Here is a 15185-nt window from a genome sequence, read left to right on the forward strand (position 1 = left end):
CCTGCTGCCGGGCCTCCTCCGACTCACTGCCCAGGAAGGAAGGAAGGATGGAGGGGGCAATGGAAAAGCAAGAAACAAGGGGTGGCAGGAGCAGGGGGAGGACTGTCTCCGTAACCTCGCCTGGTCCGACATTTATGGAGAGACACAACACAGAGTATTGCTCACCATGAGAAACACGGACTAACCCACACAAGCAGAGAATCTGAAAATCCCAGGTTTTATTGTTGGACAGTAAAATGTATTTGGGCTGTGATAATACTGCAGAACCGTGTGTTGGTCACAAAGTGTGTTGAAAATGAAGGGAAAGAAAGGGGGGAAGGCGAGCAGAGTGCAAGGTGTCTGCCTACTTTATTCTCTGGAGGTCCTCCGACGCCACACAGGGCGCCAAAGGTCAGCCAAGAGCACTGCCGCGGGAACTGGTCTGCAACTTCTCCAGCAAATGCTAAATTCAGCTCTCCCTCCAAGGGTGAGTGCCGGACGCTCGCCAGGGGAGTAGTTAGGAAAAAGAAGAGGCAAACTGCTACTATTGTTACCGTGCCGCAGACCTAATTACACATTAATGCACGGCCGCAATTTGCAAACAACTAAATAATTCCAAAACAGTCCCAGAAAGAAGGCAGGCACAATGGGAACTGCACAGCTGCTGGGAAAAGGGCAAGTATGGTCTAGTTAGCTCCCAACTACTGCCCAGCAGGTCACCTACCACCCCATTCAATGCAGTCAGCGGGCTCGGGGAACGTCTCAAACGGGAGGCAGATATTCCTCAGTGATTCAGCCCGAATCAGGTATCCAAAGGCAGTATTCCTCCAGCTAGCCTGCAAGAGGGCAGTTCTGCTGAGACGGATGGAACTGGGACTATCTGGGGCACCTCATATTGGCGAGACTGGTGCTGTCGTCTTCCCCAGCATCCAGGCCCGCCCCATACGAGCCGCACCGAGAGCCAAAGTATTTAGAATCTTTTCTTTAAGCACCTACAGGCAGAGAACAATTTTACTTATCCTGGCAGCAGGGGGAACCCTGCATTTATAAAAATTCAGTGGACACAAGTTTCAGCAAAACCCAGAAATAACGACCAAACAGCAGCCTTAAGGAAGGTGGAGTTATTTGGCTATCCTATGCCAGCAATTCAGTCCAGGTGTACGCGGTCTCCTCCGACTGCGTTTACACTTTGTTGCTGTTCTACTTCATAGCATGAACCCGGCCCTCTGACTCTGCTCCCTGTAGCCCTGGATACCGTGATGTCTGTGCGCTTGGGCTCTGCGACGTTTTCAACAGCGTCTGTACTGCTCTGGGCTCTCCCCCAATCAAGGCCTGGATTGGACGGAACTTGAATCTGCTCGTTAAGACACCAACCCGTGGCCTCCCCCCCCCCCCCCGTGTCTCCGTCCCACACGGACCTCACCACTACTCGGGACAGAAGGCTCACTAATCAGGTTTTGCAATTTTTCTCAAAAGTAAACATAGCTGTTGTAGGCATTGCAACATAATTAACAGAAAAATTAAGCAATTCACACAGCTAATTAGCTGTTAAGTTAGGCAATCCACATAGTCTGTGCTTCCCCGCAATTCTTTCCAGTTCATTTAACTCAGCGCTCCGCCAATGGTGTTCATAGCCGGCACACAGCATCTTGCTATAAAAATCACCTTTATCTAGTCAAAAGTTTTTAATTTAAGCTGAGATTTTTTCCATAAACCAAACTGATTTCTAGGGCAGAAAGGTATGCCCCAAGGCTGCCGATCCTCGCCGGGCAGTGCCAGGGTGAGTGCTTGCCAAGCTTGCTCACTTACCTTGCTGCAGACAGCCGTCTGACTTTCCAGGCGAGGGCCAGGCTGCTCAGGGCCGCTAGGGACGCGGTGGGAGGAGTGGCTGCGCATCTCTTCACTATCCTGTAGCGCGATTTTATCACTTTGTTAGCCGAGGGACTCCTGAATGGGTGGAGGCTGCACCCTAGACAACCAAAAGAAAGAACATACGTCTCTTCAGTGAAAGGGTGAACGCATCAAGGCATTATTTACAGAACTTGCGAACCCAGATATTTGGGTTTAAATAACACCTATCCCCTCCAAAAAATGTACCTTAAAAGCCCCATTTGACTCCATCCTCTCTTTCGCCCATTCCCACCTGCCACCATCACGTCTTTATTATCAACTCTTGCAATTAATTTGCTCCATTTCTTAAAAGAAACAATGCCCGCCCTGCAGTGGGCAGAGCTGCAGACGCGTGCATGGAAAAGCCTTACTATGTACTGTGTTTCAAAGGAAACCATACTTTTAAGCTGCTATTGCTTCTGGAAATCTTTTGTGCTGCTCTCTTGCAGCTCCCTTGGAGCCCTGAGAGCAATCAAGTTTGAAAACAGTCAAAACTGCCCCACACAGAACGGTATCCAGTCGGTTCATTCTGTGTAGGAGGACATGCACGACAACAGTGTCAGTTTCAACCAGTCTCACGAGGACCCTTCGCTCAGGACTCATCCTCCAGACTCCTCATAAACGACCAACTCTGGCAGAGACATGGAACATGGCAGCACAGAAGGATCATAAGGCCCACTTTGCTTCCTTTTACTAAGCCATAGACCCCAGCTGATCTCTGGATTTTCCTTCATTTCTTCACAATCATAGATCCCCCGTGCTTATCCTCTACACCTGCAATTCTATTACTGCTTTTTGTGCCTCCATCACCTTCACTCAGAGGCTGTTCCATGCGTCCACTACTCTTTCTGTTCTTCCATGCATCCACTACTCTTTCTACTCACACTATGACCTCCTACTCTCGAAACCCCTGAAAAGGGTTATTTCTTGTGCATTGTTTATAACCCCAAAGCATTTGACTCTCTCTGTCAGGTCCCCACAAACACATCCTCTCCTCTCATGTCTCATGCGGGCCCTTCTCTGGAACACCTCCATGAGGTCTCATCAACGACTTGTACAGAAGCATTACCTCTTCCTACTTTCTACTGATTACACCTTGTACTGAGCCGAATCAGCTAAGACAGACATCCCATCAGAGCACCTCTTACCAACAAATGACCTCTGCGTAAAACAGAACAAATTTGGCACCGGTCCAAAGGCATACCCCATGCGGGCGATCTGGATTCCAGTACGGGACTCAGCGCCTGCTTCTCGGGCTGGCAGCGACAAGGCAGGCTGCAGAGGCAGTGCTCACAGTCCACGCAGAAGGGAGCTCAGCCATTGCACAACAGCGACACCTACTGGCAGAGCAGGAACACACTGGGTGCCAGGCTTCAGAAGGAGTTGCAGTCCGTATGCTGCTGCAATGCCTGTGTTACACAGGAGGGAGCTAAAAACAGGGCTATAGCACCGTAAGCAAATGAAGGCTTACGGTGCTATAGCCTCAGTAAAGGCCACTGCCAGTTGAGTTGGAAGCCCTAAGAATTAAGTCCAAAAATTAAAATAAAAAAAAAAAAATAGGAGGCCCTGAATTTCCTTTCTAGAAATCATTAGCAAAGTGACAAAAAATGGCGGATCAGGGAAGTGCAGTAGACATTGCTTTTAATGCTGTCCTAGACAGCCTACTAGCAGAGGTAAACAGCAATCAATTTAAGCTTGCCTGGGGCAGACAGAAAACACCCTAGCAGGTGGGAGGGAACAGGAAGAGGAAAAGAGGGAGGGAACATGCGTGTTTGCTCAGCCACACGGAACTCTGGAGGGCCTAAGAAGGGAGAATACAAGCCAGTGGGAGGAAAGTGATAATACGACTGCATCGGGCCTGGACAGCGCGGCCATGGTTAGAACTCCCACATCAGCAGACAGCTGCTTCAGGTCTTCAAAAAACCTGGAGTAATCTGCATGGTTACAGCCTTAACATCAACAAGCACGGGACGGAGAACGGCCTCACTACTTCTGATGGAGGTTCAGATTACTAATAAGGTGGGTGGTAAAGCATGGGAGGAGACCTGGGCCTTGGAAGAGCTGGGTGACAAGACCTGAAGCAGCCCATCAACCTTGGGACAGACACACGGAGCTGAAAGCCTGTGGACCAGGCATGAAGGAAAGGCGAGCTGGCCTTGGTTTTAAGTCAGAATTTATTTGCTCCTCTACCCAAAGTGATAGAGAACCAGAGAGGAAGACAACTAGACAGACTGCATAAACCGACTGGTCCTTCCCTGCCATCAGTTTACTAAGTTGAACCGGAATTTGCCTTCACGTTTGACATTTGGAATACAAAGCTCCACTTGGATGTTTGAGGCCTGGGGCTACATCTGAAGAGAACTAGAACAGTTTGGACTGGTGCTTATCGTCTTTATTGTTAGAAGTAAATGAACTCAAATCCTTTTTCAACTGTCAAGACATTTTACATTGTTATCATTCTTCTAAATTTTGATATAAATGGTTTTCAAAAAGATTTTTCCCCAACTATGTCATTTTTGGCCCCAGGTTCAAAATTCTGAGATTTGCTGTCTGAGGTTTTCTAAAAAAAAAAAAAAAATTATTTTCAGTAACTTCTTTTTTGGGGCCTTCTTGATTGGTTTATTTTTCATTGGCAAAATCTGGTGGTGGTTTTTACTACTTTGTTTCCTACCACCTCTGCTTATTCATTTATTTACAGTCATTTTACCGCACCCATTACCAGACACCTCTTCTAGGCAGTTTACAAAGTAACAAACAATTTAAAACAAATCGCACACAGACATAAAAATTAAATTAAAAACAAGAGAAACATCTTAAGTGACTGAAAGGCTTCCCAGATAGGTGGGCCTTAACCTGCTTCCAGAAGCTTCTATAGTCCTTTACCTGCCAAACCTCCACTGGAGACTTTTCTACAGGGATGGAGCGGCCCAGGAAAAAGTCAGATCCTTGTCTCATGTAACCTAGCAGTTTTAACCCTTAACAAGAATGCCCCTGCTGATCTCGAAGGCCGGGACTGGACCCTCGTCAAGAACAGCTTTGAACATCAAGGAGCGCAGCTTGAACTTAATCCACTGACTAACCAGGAGCCAATGCAAGACTTTCAACGCCAGTGTGGTATCTTCTCTAAGGGGGGGAAGGTCCTGGTAAGGAAACGGGCAACTGCATTTAGGACTAATTGCAAAGCCCTCAAGTAACATGTGAGTAAACCCATATACAGAGAATTACACCATTACCATTACCCTTAACAGAAACATGGGGGTTAACCTGCACGAAACGACAGTATCATAAGAAACTGGCTAGGTAAACTGGATGGACCATTTGGTCTTTTGCTGCCATCGTTACTATTTTACTATGCCACTGCTGACAGCCCCAGCTCATCTCCCATCTATCCCTTGCTGCAGCCAGAGTCACACCCTCTCCTTAACATACCTACCAAGAACCCCACCCCTTCTCATATAATTGCTAAGGGACTTGCTCCTTCACTCCCCTCCCTCTCAATTCCTGCTGCAGGCGAAATACCTGCTCCTTGCAATCATACCCCTGCCACCACCAAGAATCCTGTTCCTTCATAATGCAGAGAGACCCACCCACCTTTCCTCTCATTCCCCAACAAGGCTGATCCCCACCCCACTGATGTCTCCATGCTCCTTCACCAATCCCCCCATGACACTTCAAATTCATCCCTCCGATCCCTTGTGATGCTGTCATCTCCTCACTCTGGTGGTGGCACTGGGTGAAGGCCAGGGAACATCATCGAGAAGAGAAAAGGAGAAGGAGAATCTAACCGGGGTGAGGGAAACAGAAGCATCTCTGGTGGGAAGAGGGGTTTGATGATTAATGTCATCTTACAGGTGAATGGGAACCTTAACAACTACCGTCCCATTTCAAATCTATCTTTCCTAGCAATAACTATTGAAAAAGTTGTTTACACTCAACTAGATGACTACCTGGAGACAAACAACATCCTCTCTCCATCCCAATACGGTTTTAGAAAAAACCTAAACACAGAATCGCTCATCTCTTTAAACGACATTATATTAAGAGGCTTTGACAAACAAGAAAAATTCCTACTCATTCTTCTCGACCTGTCAGCTGCCTTTGACACATTGAACCACAAACTACTATTAGAACAACTATCCCAGATTGGTTTAACTGGCAATACTCTTCGTTGGTTTTCGTCCTATCTATCTGACCAGACTTACCAAGTCTCAGTCAATAGCAACCTATCAAAATCAATCAACCTCAACACCGGTGTCCCCCAAGGATCAGCTCTATCAGCCACCCTTTTCAACATTTACCTTCTCCCCATCTGCCAACTACTAAAAGAATACAAGATCACACACTTCCTCTATGCTGACGACATTCAGCTCCTCATTCCCATACATAACTCAATTGATGACACATACAAGAAAACCTCTGAACTACTTATCTCAATCAAAAACCAACTAAACTCCCTCAAATTCATAATCAACTTTGACAAAACCGAAATATTACTCATGGACAAAAAACCTAATCCATCTCTGACACCCCTAACAATTCTTGGCAAACATACCATAACTATACTCCCTACAAATTATACCAGAAACCTTGGAACTACCACTGATAATGAGCTCTCTTACAAGAACCACATCACAAACAAAACCAAGGAAGGTTACCACATACTCCTTACCCTAAGACACCTAAAACCATTCCTCAACCCCCACGATTTCAGAACTGTACTCCAACTCATTATCTTCTCCACCTTTGACTACTGCAACTCCTTACTAATTGGATTACCTCTCTCAGCCCTCAAACCACTACAAATATTACAGAACTCAGCTGCCAGAGTCCTAACTGGTACAAAAAGAAACGAACACATCACACCAATTCTAACAGCACTTCATTGGCTACCCATCAACGCACGGATTGCATACAAATCAATGACTATTATCCACAAAATCCTAAATAATGATAATCAAGGTCTCAACTCACTAAACATAATCCCTCAAAAGCCTGCAAGAAACCTACGATCCAACAACTCTGGCTACCTAAACATTCCTCCCATCAAGGAGGCACATCTAGCAACCACAAGAGAAAGAGCCTTCTCAATTGCCTCACCCAAAATGTGGAACACCCTACCTAAATTCCTACGAATTCAACACGACCTAAAAACATTCAAAAAGGACTTAAAAACAATATTGTTCCGCAGGTTCCTCACTGACTTTCAACCATCTAATCATACTTTCAACTGAACCCACAATTACCTATCCCTTAATTTCATCCCTCTCCCCTTTTCCTACTTCCCCTCCCCCTCTACCCTTTTTTATCTCTTCCTAGACTTGATATCCATTTGCTAAGACTGTTCAATGGTTCAAATGTCTCTATATTTCTACACATTTGTTAAGAATCTGTTTACTGTTCTTACTAATGCTCAGCTACAAGGTATTGTACATTTTTGTAAACCGTTATGATGGCTCAACCGAATAACGGTATATAAAACTCATCAAATAAATAAATAAATAAAGAGAGTGAGTAGGAGCGCCACCACTGGGTGGGTGTGGGGGATGCAGAGGAGGTGGCAGAATGGAACAGGAGACGGCTGGGAAGAAGAAACTCTCCCATCTTTACAACCCTAAAATATGCAACACCCATGGTGAGCACTTTCATAGCTTGTTTGTTAGCTGTCTTCTGAACTGCATCCATCTTCTCAAAGGTCCAGCATCCAGATATAAACACAGTACTCAAGATGGGTTTTCACCAGAGTCCTGTACAATATCATCTCCTTTACCCTGCTGATATCACCTCTCCTTATAGTCTCCTACTCTTAGCTTTCCCTGCTGTCCTATCCCACAGACCGGTAACCATTAGGTCATTAGAAATGGTTACTCCTAAGTCCCTTTCCAAACTCTTGACAATTTTTCCAGTTTTTTTCCAAATCACCTTTCATTTCTTCATGGCTGCAACTGTGTCTACATTACAGATTTTTGTGTTGTTTGCAAATGGGCATTTTTTTCATCTCCTTCGACGATGTTGCAAATAAATATACTGAAAAGTACTAATTATAGCAGCAAGCCGCAGGATACCCCACTGACCACCACACTCTGACTTCTGTTGCTTAATCCAGTGTTTCCCAACCTTTTAAAGCTCAAGGCCCACCTACATTAACCAAAATATTGTGTGGCACACCAACCTTCATGGGGCAGATATAACGGACTTGGAATCATATGGCCAAAAAAGAACTACGGAAGCACTGAAGCTCCTCCAGTCTCTCTTCCAAATGTTAAACAAAGGGAGAGAGGGCAGAGATACACATGAACTCATCACAATGGGCCAGTTCCCTCTATGTACGAGAACAGGAGAAGGGAGGAGTCTGTAGGATTCAAGCAGCAGCCTCGGTTCGTTACCTTGACTGCTGCTTGAACTTGATCCACCACTACTATTCCTAGTGGTTAGAGCAGTGGGCTACAAACCAGGAGACCAGGGTTTGAGTCCCACTGTCGCTCCTTGTGACCTTGGGCAAGTCACTTTACCCTCCAATGCCTCAGGTACAAACTTAGATTGTAAGCCCTCTGGGGATAGGGAAATACCTACTGTACCTGAATGTTAACTGATGTGATATCTCAGATCGAATGACGGTATATAAAAAATAATAAAATAAATAAATACTCCCAACACTCAGAGTGAATCACAGCCAGTGCTCAGTGCGTGCACTCCCCCTTGTTCAGCCTGAGGATAAGACAGAGGCTGGAAGGACTCAAAGGGGGAAGCCCTGCTTGCTGCCCATTAATGAGCACACTCACCACTCACGTAGCTAGGAATGAGGGGCATGCATGATCACACATGATCTCAGAAAGGAGCTCCTCCCTGTTTAACAGCCCACCCCCTGGTGATTCCTGCTGCTGGTCTGGATCGGAACATCAGGTAGTGGTGACGTTCCCATGCACACCTGATCATTCTGATGGCACACTGCTTGGGATACCCTGCTTACCTAGCTAACAACGTCCTCTCCTACTTCCACACTGGCTGGTTTGTTCCCCACTCTTCCACAGGGAGTAGCGTCAAAAGCTTCTCTGAAGTCCAGACAGGCCACAATCACAGACTTTCCAGATCCACCATTCTGGTCACCTTATTAAAAAACACTCAGTCAGATTTGTTTGATGAGATCTTGTTGCTTAGGGTCCTATAATCTAATTAATTCAAATGGCTGCCGTATTCTTTATTGCTAATAGTGTTTCCATAGCTTTGCCCACCGTCTATGATAGATTGGCAGGTCTGTAGTTGCCTGCCTCCTCTTCCTCCTTCACATTTTTATGGAGTGGGACTCCATCTGCTCTCCTCCAGTCCCGCAAAATCTGGTTTCCAAAGATAAGACGACTGGAGATTTGAGGGGTGCAGTCGGCAATTCCTTGAGCTCTTTTACTGTTCTCGGGGGGGGGGGGGGGGGGGGGGGGGGGGTAAGGTCCCACTGCCTTATTTACTTTCGGCTGTGTTAGTACATTAAGTACTTCCTCCTCCTCAAATGGATTTATCACCATTTCAAAGTTATTTATGCTTCTCTTTCTTGCTTAGGCTTTGAAAAACACTCAGTGGCATGGGATCTTCTTAGTGTTTGGGTAATTGCCAGGTACTTGTGGCCTGGTTTGGCCTCTGTTGGAAACAGGATGCTGGGCTTGATGGACCCTTGGTCTGACCCAGCAGGGCAATTTCTTATGTTCTTATGAACAATACAACCAGCAAAAATGCCTTGGAAATAAAGGTCTTTCCTTGCATTTTTCTGGTCTTAACAGGCATCCTCCCAGCATTTTAGAGAAAGATATAAAATACTGTACCTGTATGCAAATGATGGCTTTAATGCATTTTCCAAAAAAGGCTCTTAAAAACAGCCTCACATCAAACACGCGAAAATCAGAAACTGTTGAATTTGGGATCCCTGAGTGCAACGTCTCTCTTATGCTATGAATCAAGATCCATAGCGACATGACTGCTGACAAAGGAATAATTTGTTACGCTGCCATTAATTACCAGAAAGAGAGGTTAAAGTTTTTTGGGTTGTTTTATTCTTTCCGGTGCATGGGGAATTGACATAGATATAGTAAAGAATCCACTGGAGACCCACAGGAATGTAGAAGGGTTATGGATAGAGGTGGAATAAAATAAAACTTCGATCCTCTAGGGCTGCCAACAGGTCTGGCTTTCAGGATGTCTACAATGAAGACAGCTGGTTACTTTGCACACTGTTAATGTTCTGAAAAACTGATCCGTACGAGGCAGTCAAGGTCCAGCTTTTGAAATTTGTGGAATAGCACAAGGCAGTAAGTATACGCAGCTAGGCACAACAGAGGTGTTGAGGAACATCGTGGGCTTCTTGTGACATCTCCGTCCACGAGAATAAAAGAGAAGCTCTACCCATCCGCGAGGCCGCTAAAGTCTTTCACAGCCTGCAGTTAATCTGTTATTAAAACAAGGAATTTTTCCTTTTGTTTTCCCAATTTCTCATTTCTCCAGCTCTCCCTCATCTTCCTGCCAATTGTTTGTGAACTGGTCACTGCAATCAAGTGAATTAGAAAATCAATTGCAGCGATCAAGTCAAAGGTCATTCTAGTAATTCCAGTTCATCGCTGGTGTCATAACGTGCTGTACCCTCAGTATTGCACTGTAACAAAGCTCCAGTCTCCTGCCGGCAGAGCCCACCTCTCTGCCATACCATGGCTCGATACAGAGGCAACGTGATATTCCCCAAGTTATTCTTCATTGCTTTTCGGATTATTCCTAGCATTCTATTTGCTTTTTTGACCGCTGCCACATCCTGAGCTGAAGATGTCACGTAATGTCCACAAGGGCTCTAAGGTCATTTTCCTGGGCAGTAACTCCCAATACAGAGCCCAGCACTGTGTACCTGTAATTGGGATTATCTTTCCCTATGTGCATCACTTTGCACTTTTCCACCTTAAATTTCACCTGCCATCCGGACACCCAGTCTTCTCGTCTCACAACGTCCTTTCTGCAGGGCCTCACAATCTGCTGCTCTTTTAACAACTTTGAATACTTTTATATCATCTGAGGTGGTTCTAGTACAGTAACAGAGGATGGTCTTCCATAGACTGCGCTTAAGAAAGTGAAATTACTTTTCTGTAACATTTGTCTGAGGACAGCAGCTCGATGGAGTCATTCATATGGGCCAAGTGCCCTGGACTGCACACGCCATCTACAGCTCTCCGGTAAGGTTTCTGCACAGGCATGCTAGGAGCCCCTTGCGAGGCTACACCGGCTACCCCTCAGGAATGATAAAGGACAACAACTAAAATGAGAGAAGGATGAGCTGTGTGACGCTTCTGAGCTGCTGGCCGTACATAGGGTCCTTCGTTTTCAATTTACTCTGATTTTCACCCATAAATTCCCGGATTTTTTCCAAAGGTGACATTCGGTTTAAATGGACATCATTCACTCTAATTTTAGGCCGATTAAAAAGCCGCTCCTGAGCTGCAGATGCAGTGTTTCACGACTTCCAGCACTGCATGAAGCCAGCGTGGGCCAAAGCTCGTGCTGTGTTTCAGGTCCCACTCCCCACCGCTGAAAGTGCTCACCCTCCAGTGCTGCCCGTGCACTCCTCCTCACCCCCCAAGCAGCCAAAGTGCCTGCTGTCTGGTGCAGCAAATGCGTTTGAAGCAGGCCCCGCACAAAAGCAGAAGGGCAGTGCTGCTGAAGGCGAGAGGAGCAGCCTGGAGCCACCACCAGGAAGGAGGACTGCTGATACAGTGGGGTGTGGTGGGAGAGACGGGGGTGCTGCTGCGTGGGTGGGAGAATCTGATTAGTTTCGTTTTATTGTCCTGGCTTTCTCCACCAAAATAAACTCCGATATTTTTGCTGTTAGAATGAAAATGCATGAATAATGATATTCCCCCCCCCCCCCCTATCTTGTGACAATAATACCAAGATAAACCCATCACTATTTGCAAGGGATCTGGGAGTTACACTTGACACCGAGCCAGGATTAAAAAAACATATCGCCTCAAAATTGAAGGATGGCTACTTTAAACTCCTAACTATGAGGCCGATACAGTAAAGTCCGCTGGAGAGCGGGCGAACGGCCACTCGCTGGTGCGCGATATTCTGTATTTAAATTAGGTGGTGCAGTAGAAAAGGGCAAAATGAGGTGCTAGGGACACTAGCGCGTCCCTAGCACCTCCTTTTGGCCTGGAGCGGCGGCTGTCAGCGGGTTTGACAGCCGACGCTCAATTTTGCCGGCGTCGGTTCTCGAGCCCGCTGACAGCCACGGGCTCGGAAACCGGATGCCGGCAAAATTGAGCGTCCAGTTTTTGGCCCGACAACCGCCAGCCCATTTAAAATAATTTTTTTTTTTTTTACTTTTTTTACACTTCGGGAGGGTGCACAGAAAAGCAGTTTTTACTGCTTTTCTGTGCCCTTTCCCAGTGCCAGCAGAAACTAGCGCCTACCTTTGGGTAGGCGCTAATTTCTGAAAGCAAAATGTGTGGCTTGGCTGCACATTTTACTTTCTGTATCGCGCGGGAATACCCAATACGGCCATCAACATGCATTTGCATGTTGAGGGCGCTATTAGGTGCCGCGGGTTGGACGCACATTTTCCGCCCCTTACTGAATAAGGGGTAAGAGAAAACACACATCCAAGGGCAGGTTATCCGATGGAGCGCACTGTACTGTATCGGCCTGATTGAGAAGACTGAAATCTTTATTGGAACCCAAAGACTTTAGGACAGTTCTGCAGTCCCTGATATTCTCAAATATCGACTACTGTAATGCCCTGTTACTTGGCCTGCCACATAGTACAAGACCTCTTCAGGTACTACAGAACGCCGCTGCAAGGGTCTTGACCGGCGTCAGAAAATGTGGCCATATTACCCCCATCTTTCGTTTCTTTACACTGGCTCCCCATAAACTACCGCATACAATACAAAACTGCTTGCATTCTCCATAATATAATTCATGGAAATAAGACTGAACGGCTTAACACGGCAATTCGGTTAAATATCCCACAAAAAAAATCTCAGGTCTGCCAACAAAGGTCTATTAACGATCCCCACAATAAAGACAGCAAGGCTTAGTGAAGTACGTGAGAGGGCAATTTCAATTGCAGGTCCAAAGTTTTGGAACACTTTGCCCTCGTAAATACGGCTGCAAACGGACACAAAGAAATTTAAATCTGACCTCAAAACGAGGCTATTTACATGTGCTTATGCAGAGAATGGTTAATACTCAACAGCATGTTTTGTCTTTATTTTATTCATTTTGATACCAATTTTTAGTTTATTTATTGTATTTTAGCTATGCTTCCACAATTTTTGCATTATGAATGTATATTTTATTATATAGTACTTTTAGTCTAATCTTTTTTTTTTTTTTACATCGAAATAACATAAGAAATCCAAAGAAATACAACATAATTTACAATTGAAAGATTAATCAATTTAGGATATCTAGCCCACATCTAGGAGGGGAGAAGGAAGCGAATTGGTCGTGCACATATCTATTTAGCAACCTTATACCAAAACAACACATTTCAATTATGTATCAGATTCTTATCCTTTAAGAAACGTTCCAAGTGTAAAGGGTCTGTAAATATTAACGTAGTCTAATTTTTTAACAGCTATTAATAACGTTATATTTCCTTCTTTATATTTTAGCTGTTATTACTCTTTTATATTATTATTGTATTTCTTTGCCTTTTACATGATTGTACACCGTTGTGAAGGTTTTTACTGATGTGACGGTATAAAAAAAAACAAATAAACCATAACTATAAACCATTTACTCAGAAAAATCAGTCTTTTTTTTTTTCAACTGATTTTCTCCTGTTTTTGTTCTTGTCATAATAAACCCTGATAAATTCCCAGAAAAAAATAAAGAATAGAAAAACCAAAAATGACGGTCCCCATTCATATGGAATATTGCCTGTAAGCAACTTCACTTTCTCTGAAGACAAGCAGCGACTTGGAGACCCACCTCAAGGTCTTCAAAGAAAAAGAGAAACTCAATAACGACAAAAACGTCCATTGGTCAGTACCACATGTTTTAAGGAAGGGGGAGTCTCTTTCAGCATTTTTGCTTAAGAACTAAAATGAAATTCCAATTATGGAACAGAAGAAGGACGACAACGTTAAAAGCCACCGAAGGAAGGTGGGAGGTGAGCCTTATCCTGAGTACACACTTTGTAAGATAAATCTCAAGTCCCGATAAGAGGCAGTATCCAGGCAATAATGTGAGTGAACGAACTGAACTCCATGGAACAGCCTTGCAAATCTCCTCGAAGGCATCCACCTTAGATTGCCAATTGATGCTGTCAATACCCAAACAGAATAGGGTGGATGCCTTTTGGAGGAAGCAGCGTGGAAGTATTTCCAAACGATATTATCTGTAATCGTACCTAACAATCCTTAGAACTCGTTGTCTGAGACTGAGAGAAAAAAACTCAGCCTTCCCTCTACAGTGAGGTTCTCCAGAGTCAAGTCTGGAAGACTATCTCCTGTGGACCATTAAATCACCCCAGCTGTGGCTGCCTGGTGGGGGTACGTGTGAAGCCCTTTAACCTGTGCTAGGGAGGTTTCCCGCTTGAGATCTAACCTGCAAGGCACCGCAAAATCTTTGGAGAAGGGGGAAATTCCCAGACTACTTCCCGGATCAGAGCAGAGAGAGCAAGGATGCCAGGGGCTCCAGGGTCTGAAACATTAAACTAGAAGAAGGGGGGGGGGGGTGGCGGCAGAGGGAAGCCGACTGATTTGGGCTGGCACTCCCAATAAACAAATGAAGATGGTGGGAAAACCATCCTTGAGCAATAAAGTAGCACAGGGGTAAGCAAGCTTTTTCAATCATGGTCCCCACTTCCATTCATGCAATTGGATGGGCTCCCCCAATTAAATCAAGGCAGAAAGATATATGTATATGTATATATATATATATACATGCACACACAAAGAGTATCCTGGATCCCTGACCTGCTGCTCAATTCTTTTGCCAACCATTCAGCTCTTGAAACAGTTCTCAAGCCACCAGGCAGCCACACCGTTAACCAGACACTCAAACTCCCAATTTTGTTTCTCTTCAAATTGCTGAGAGGAGCAAATGTACACACACAAAGATGGTCACAGAGAGACAGACCCTTCACACATCCAGTCAGACACAGACAGAAACAGATGCTCCGTTCCTAGACAGACGCAAGCACCCCACAAACAGACACACACACACAGCACACTCAGACATATCACATCCAGACAAATGCAGGCACTCACAGACACAGCACACTCAGACATATCACATCCAGACAAATGCAGGCACACACAGACACACACAGACAGAGCACACTC

At 45.2% G+C, this 15185-nt stretch overlaps 1 protein-coding gene across 1 annotated transcript in view; it reads right to left on the reverse strand.

Annotated features, from left to right (window-relative positions):
• The window catches only part of ZC3H3 (zinc finger CCCH-type containing 3), a 777623-nt gene that overhangs the window by 537764 nt on the left and 224674 nt on the right, over positions 1–15185 (reverse strand). The window contains exon 4 of the mRNA XM_029592180.1: positions 1789–1948. Coding sequence (XP_029448040.1) covers positions 1789–1948 — 160 coding nt within the window. The remainder of the gene's footprint in view (positions 1–1788; positions 1949–15185) is intronic.

The sequence above is a fragment of the Rhinatrema bivittatum genome, chromosome 2, assembly GCF_901001135.1.
Source record: "Rhinatrema bivittatum chromosome 2, aRhiBiv1.1, whole genome shotgun sequence".
Classification (NCBI taxonomy): Eukaryota; Metazoa; Chordata; class Amphibia; order Gymnophiona; family Rhinatrematidae; genus Rhinatrema; species Rhinatrema bivittatum.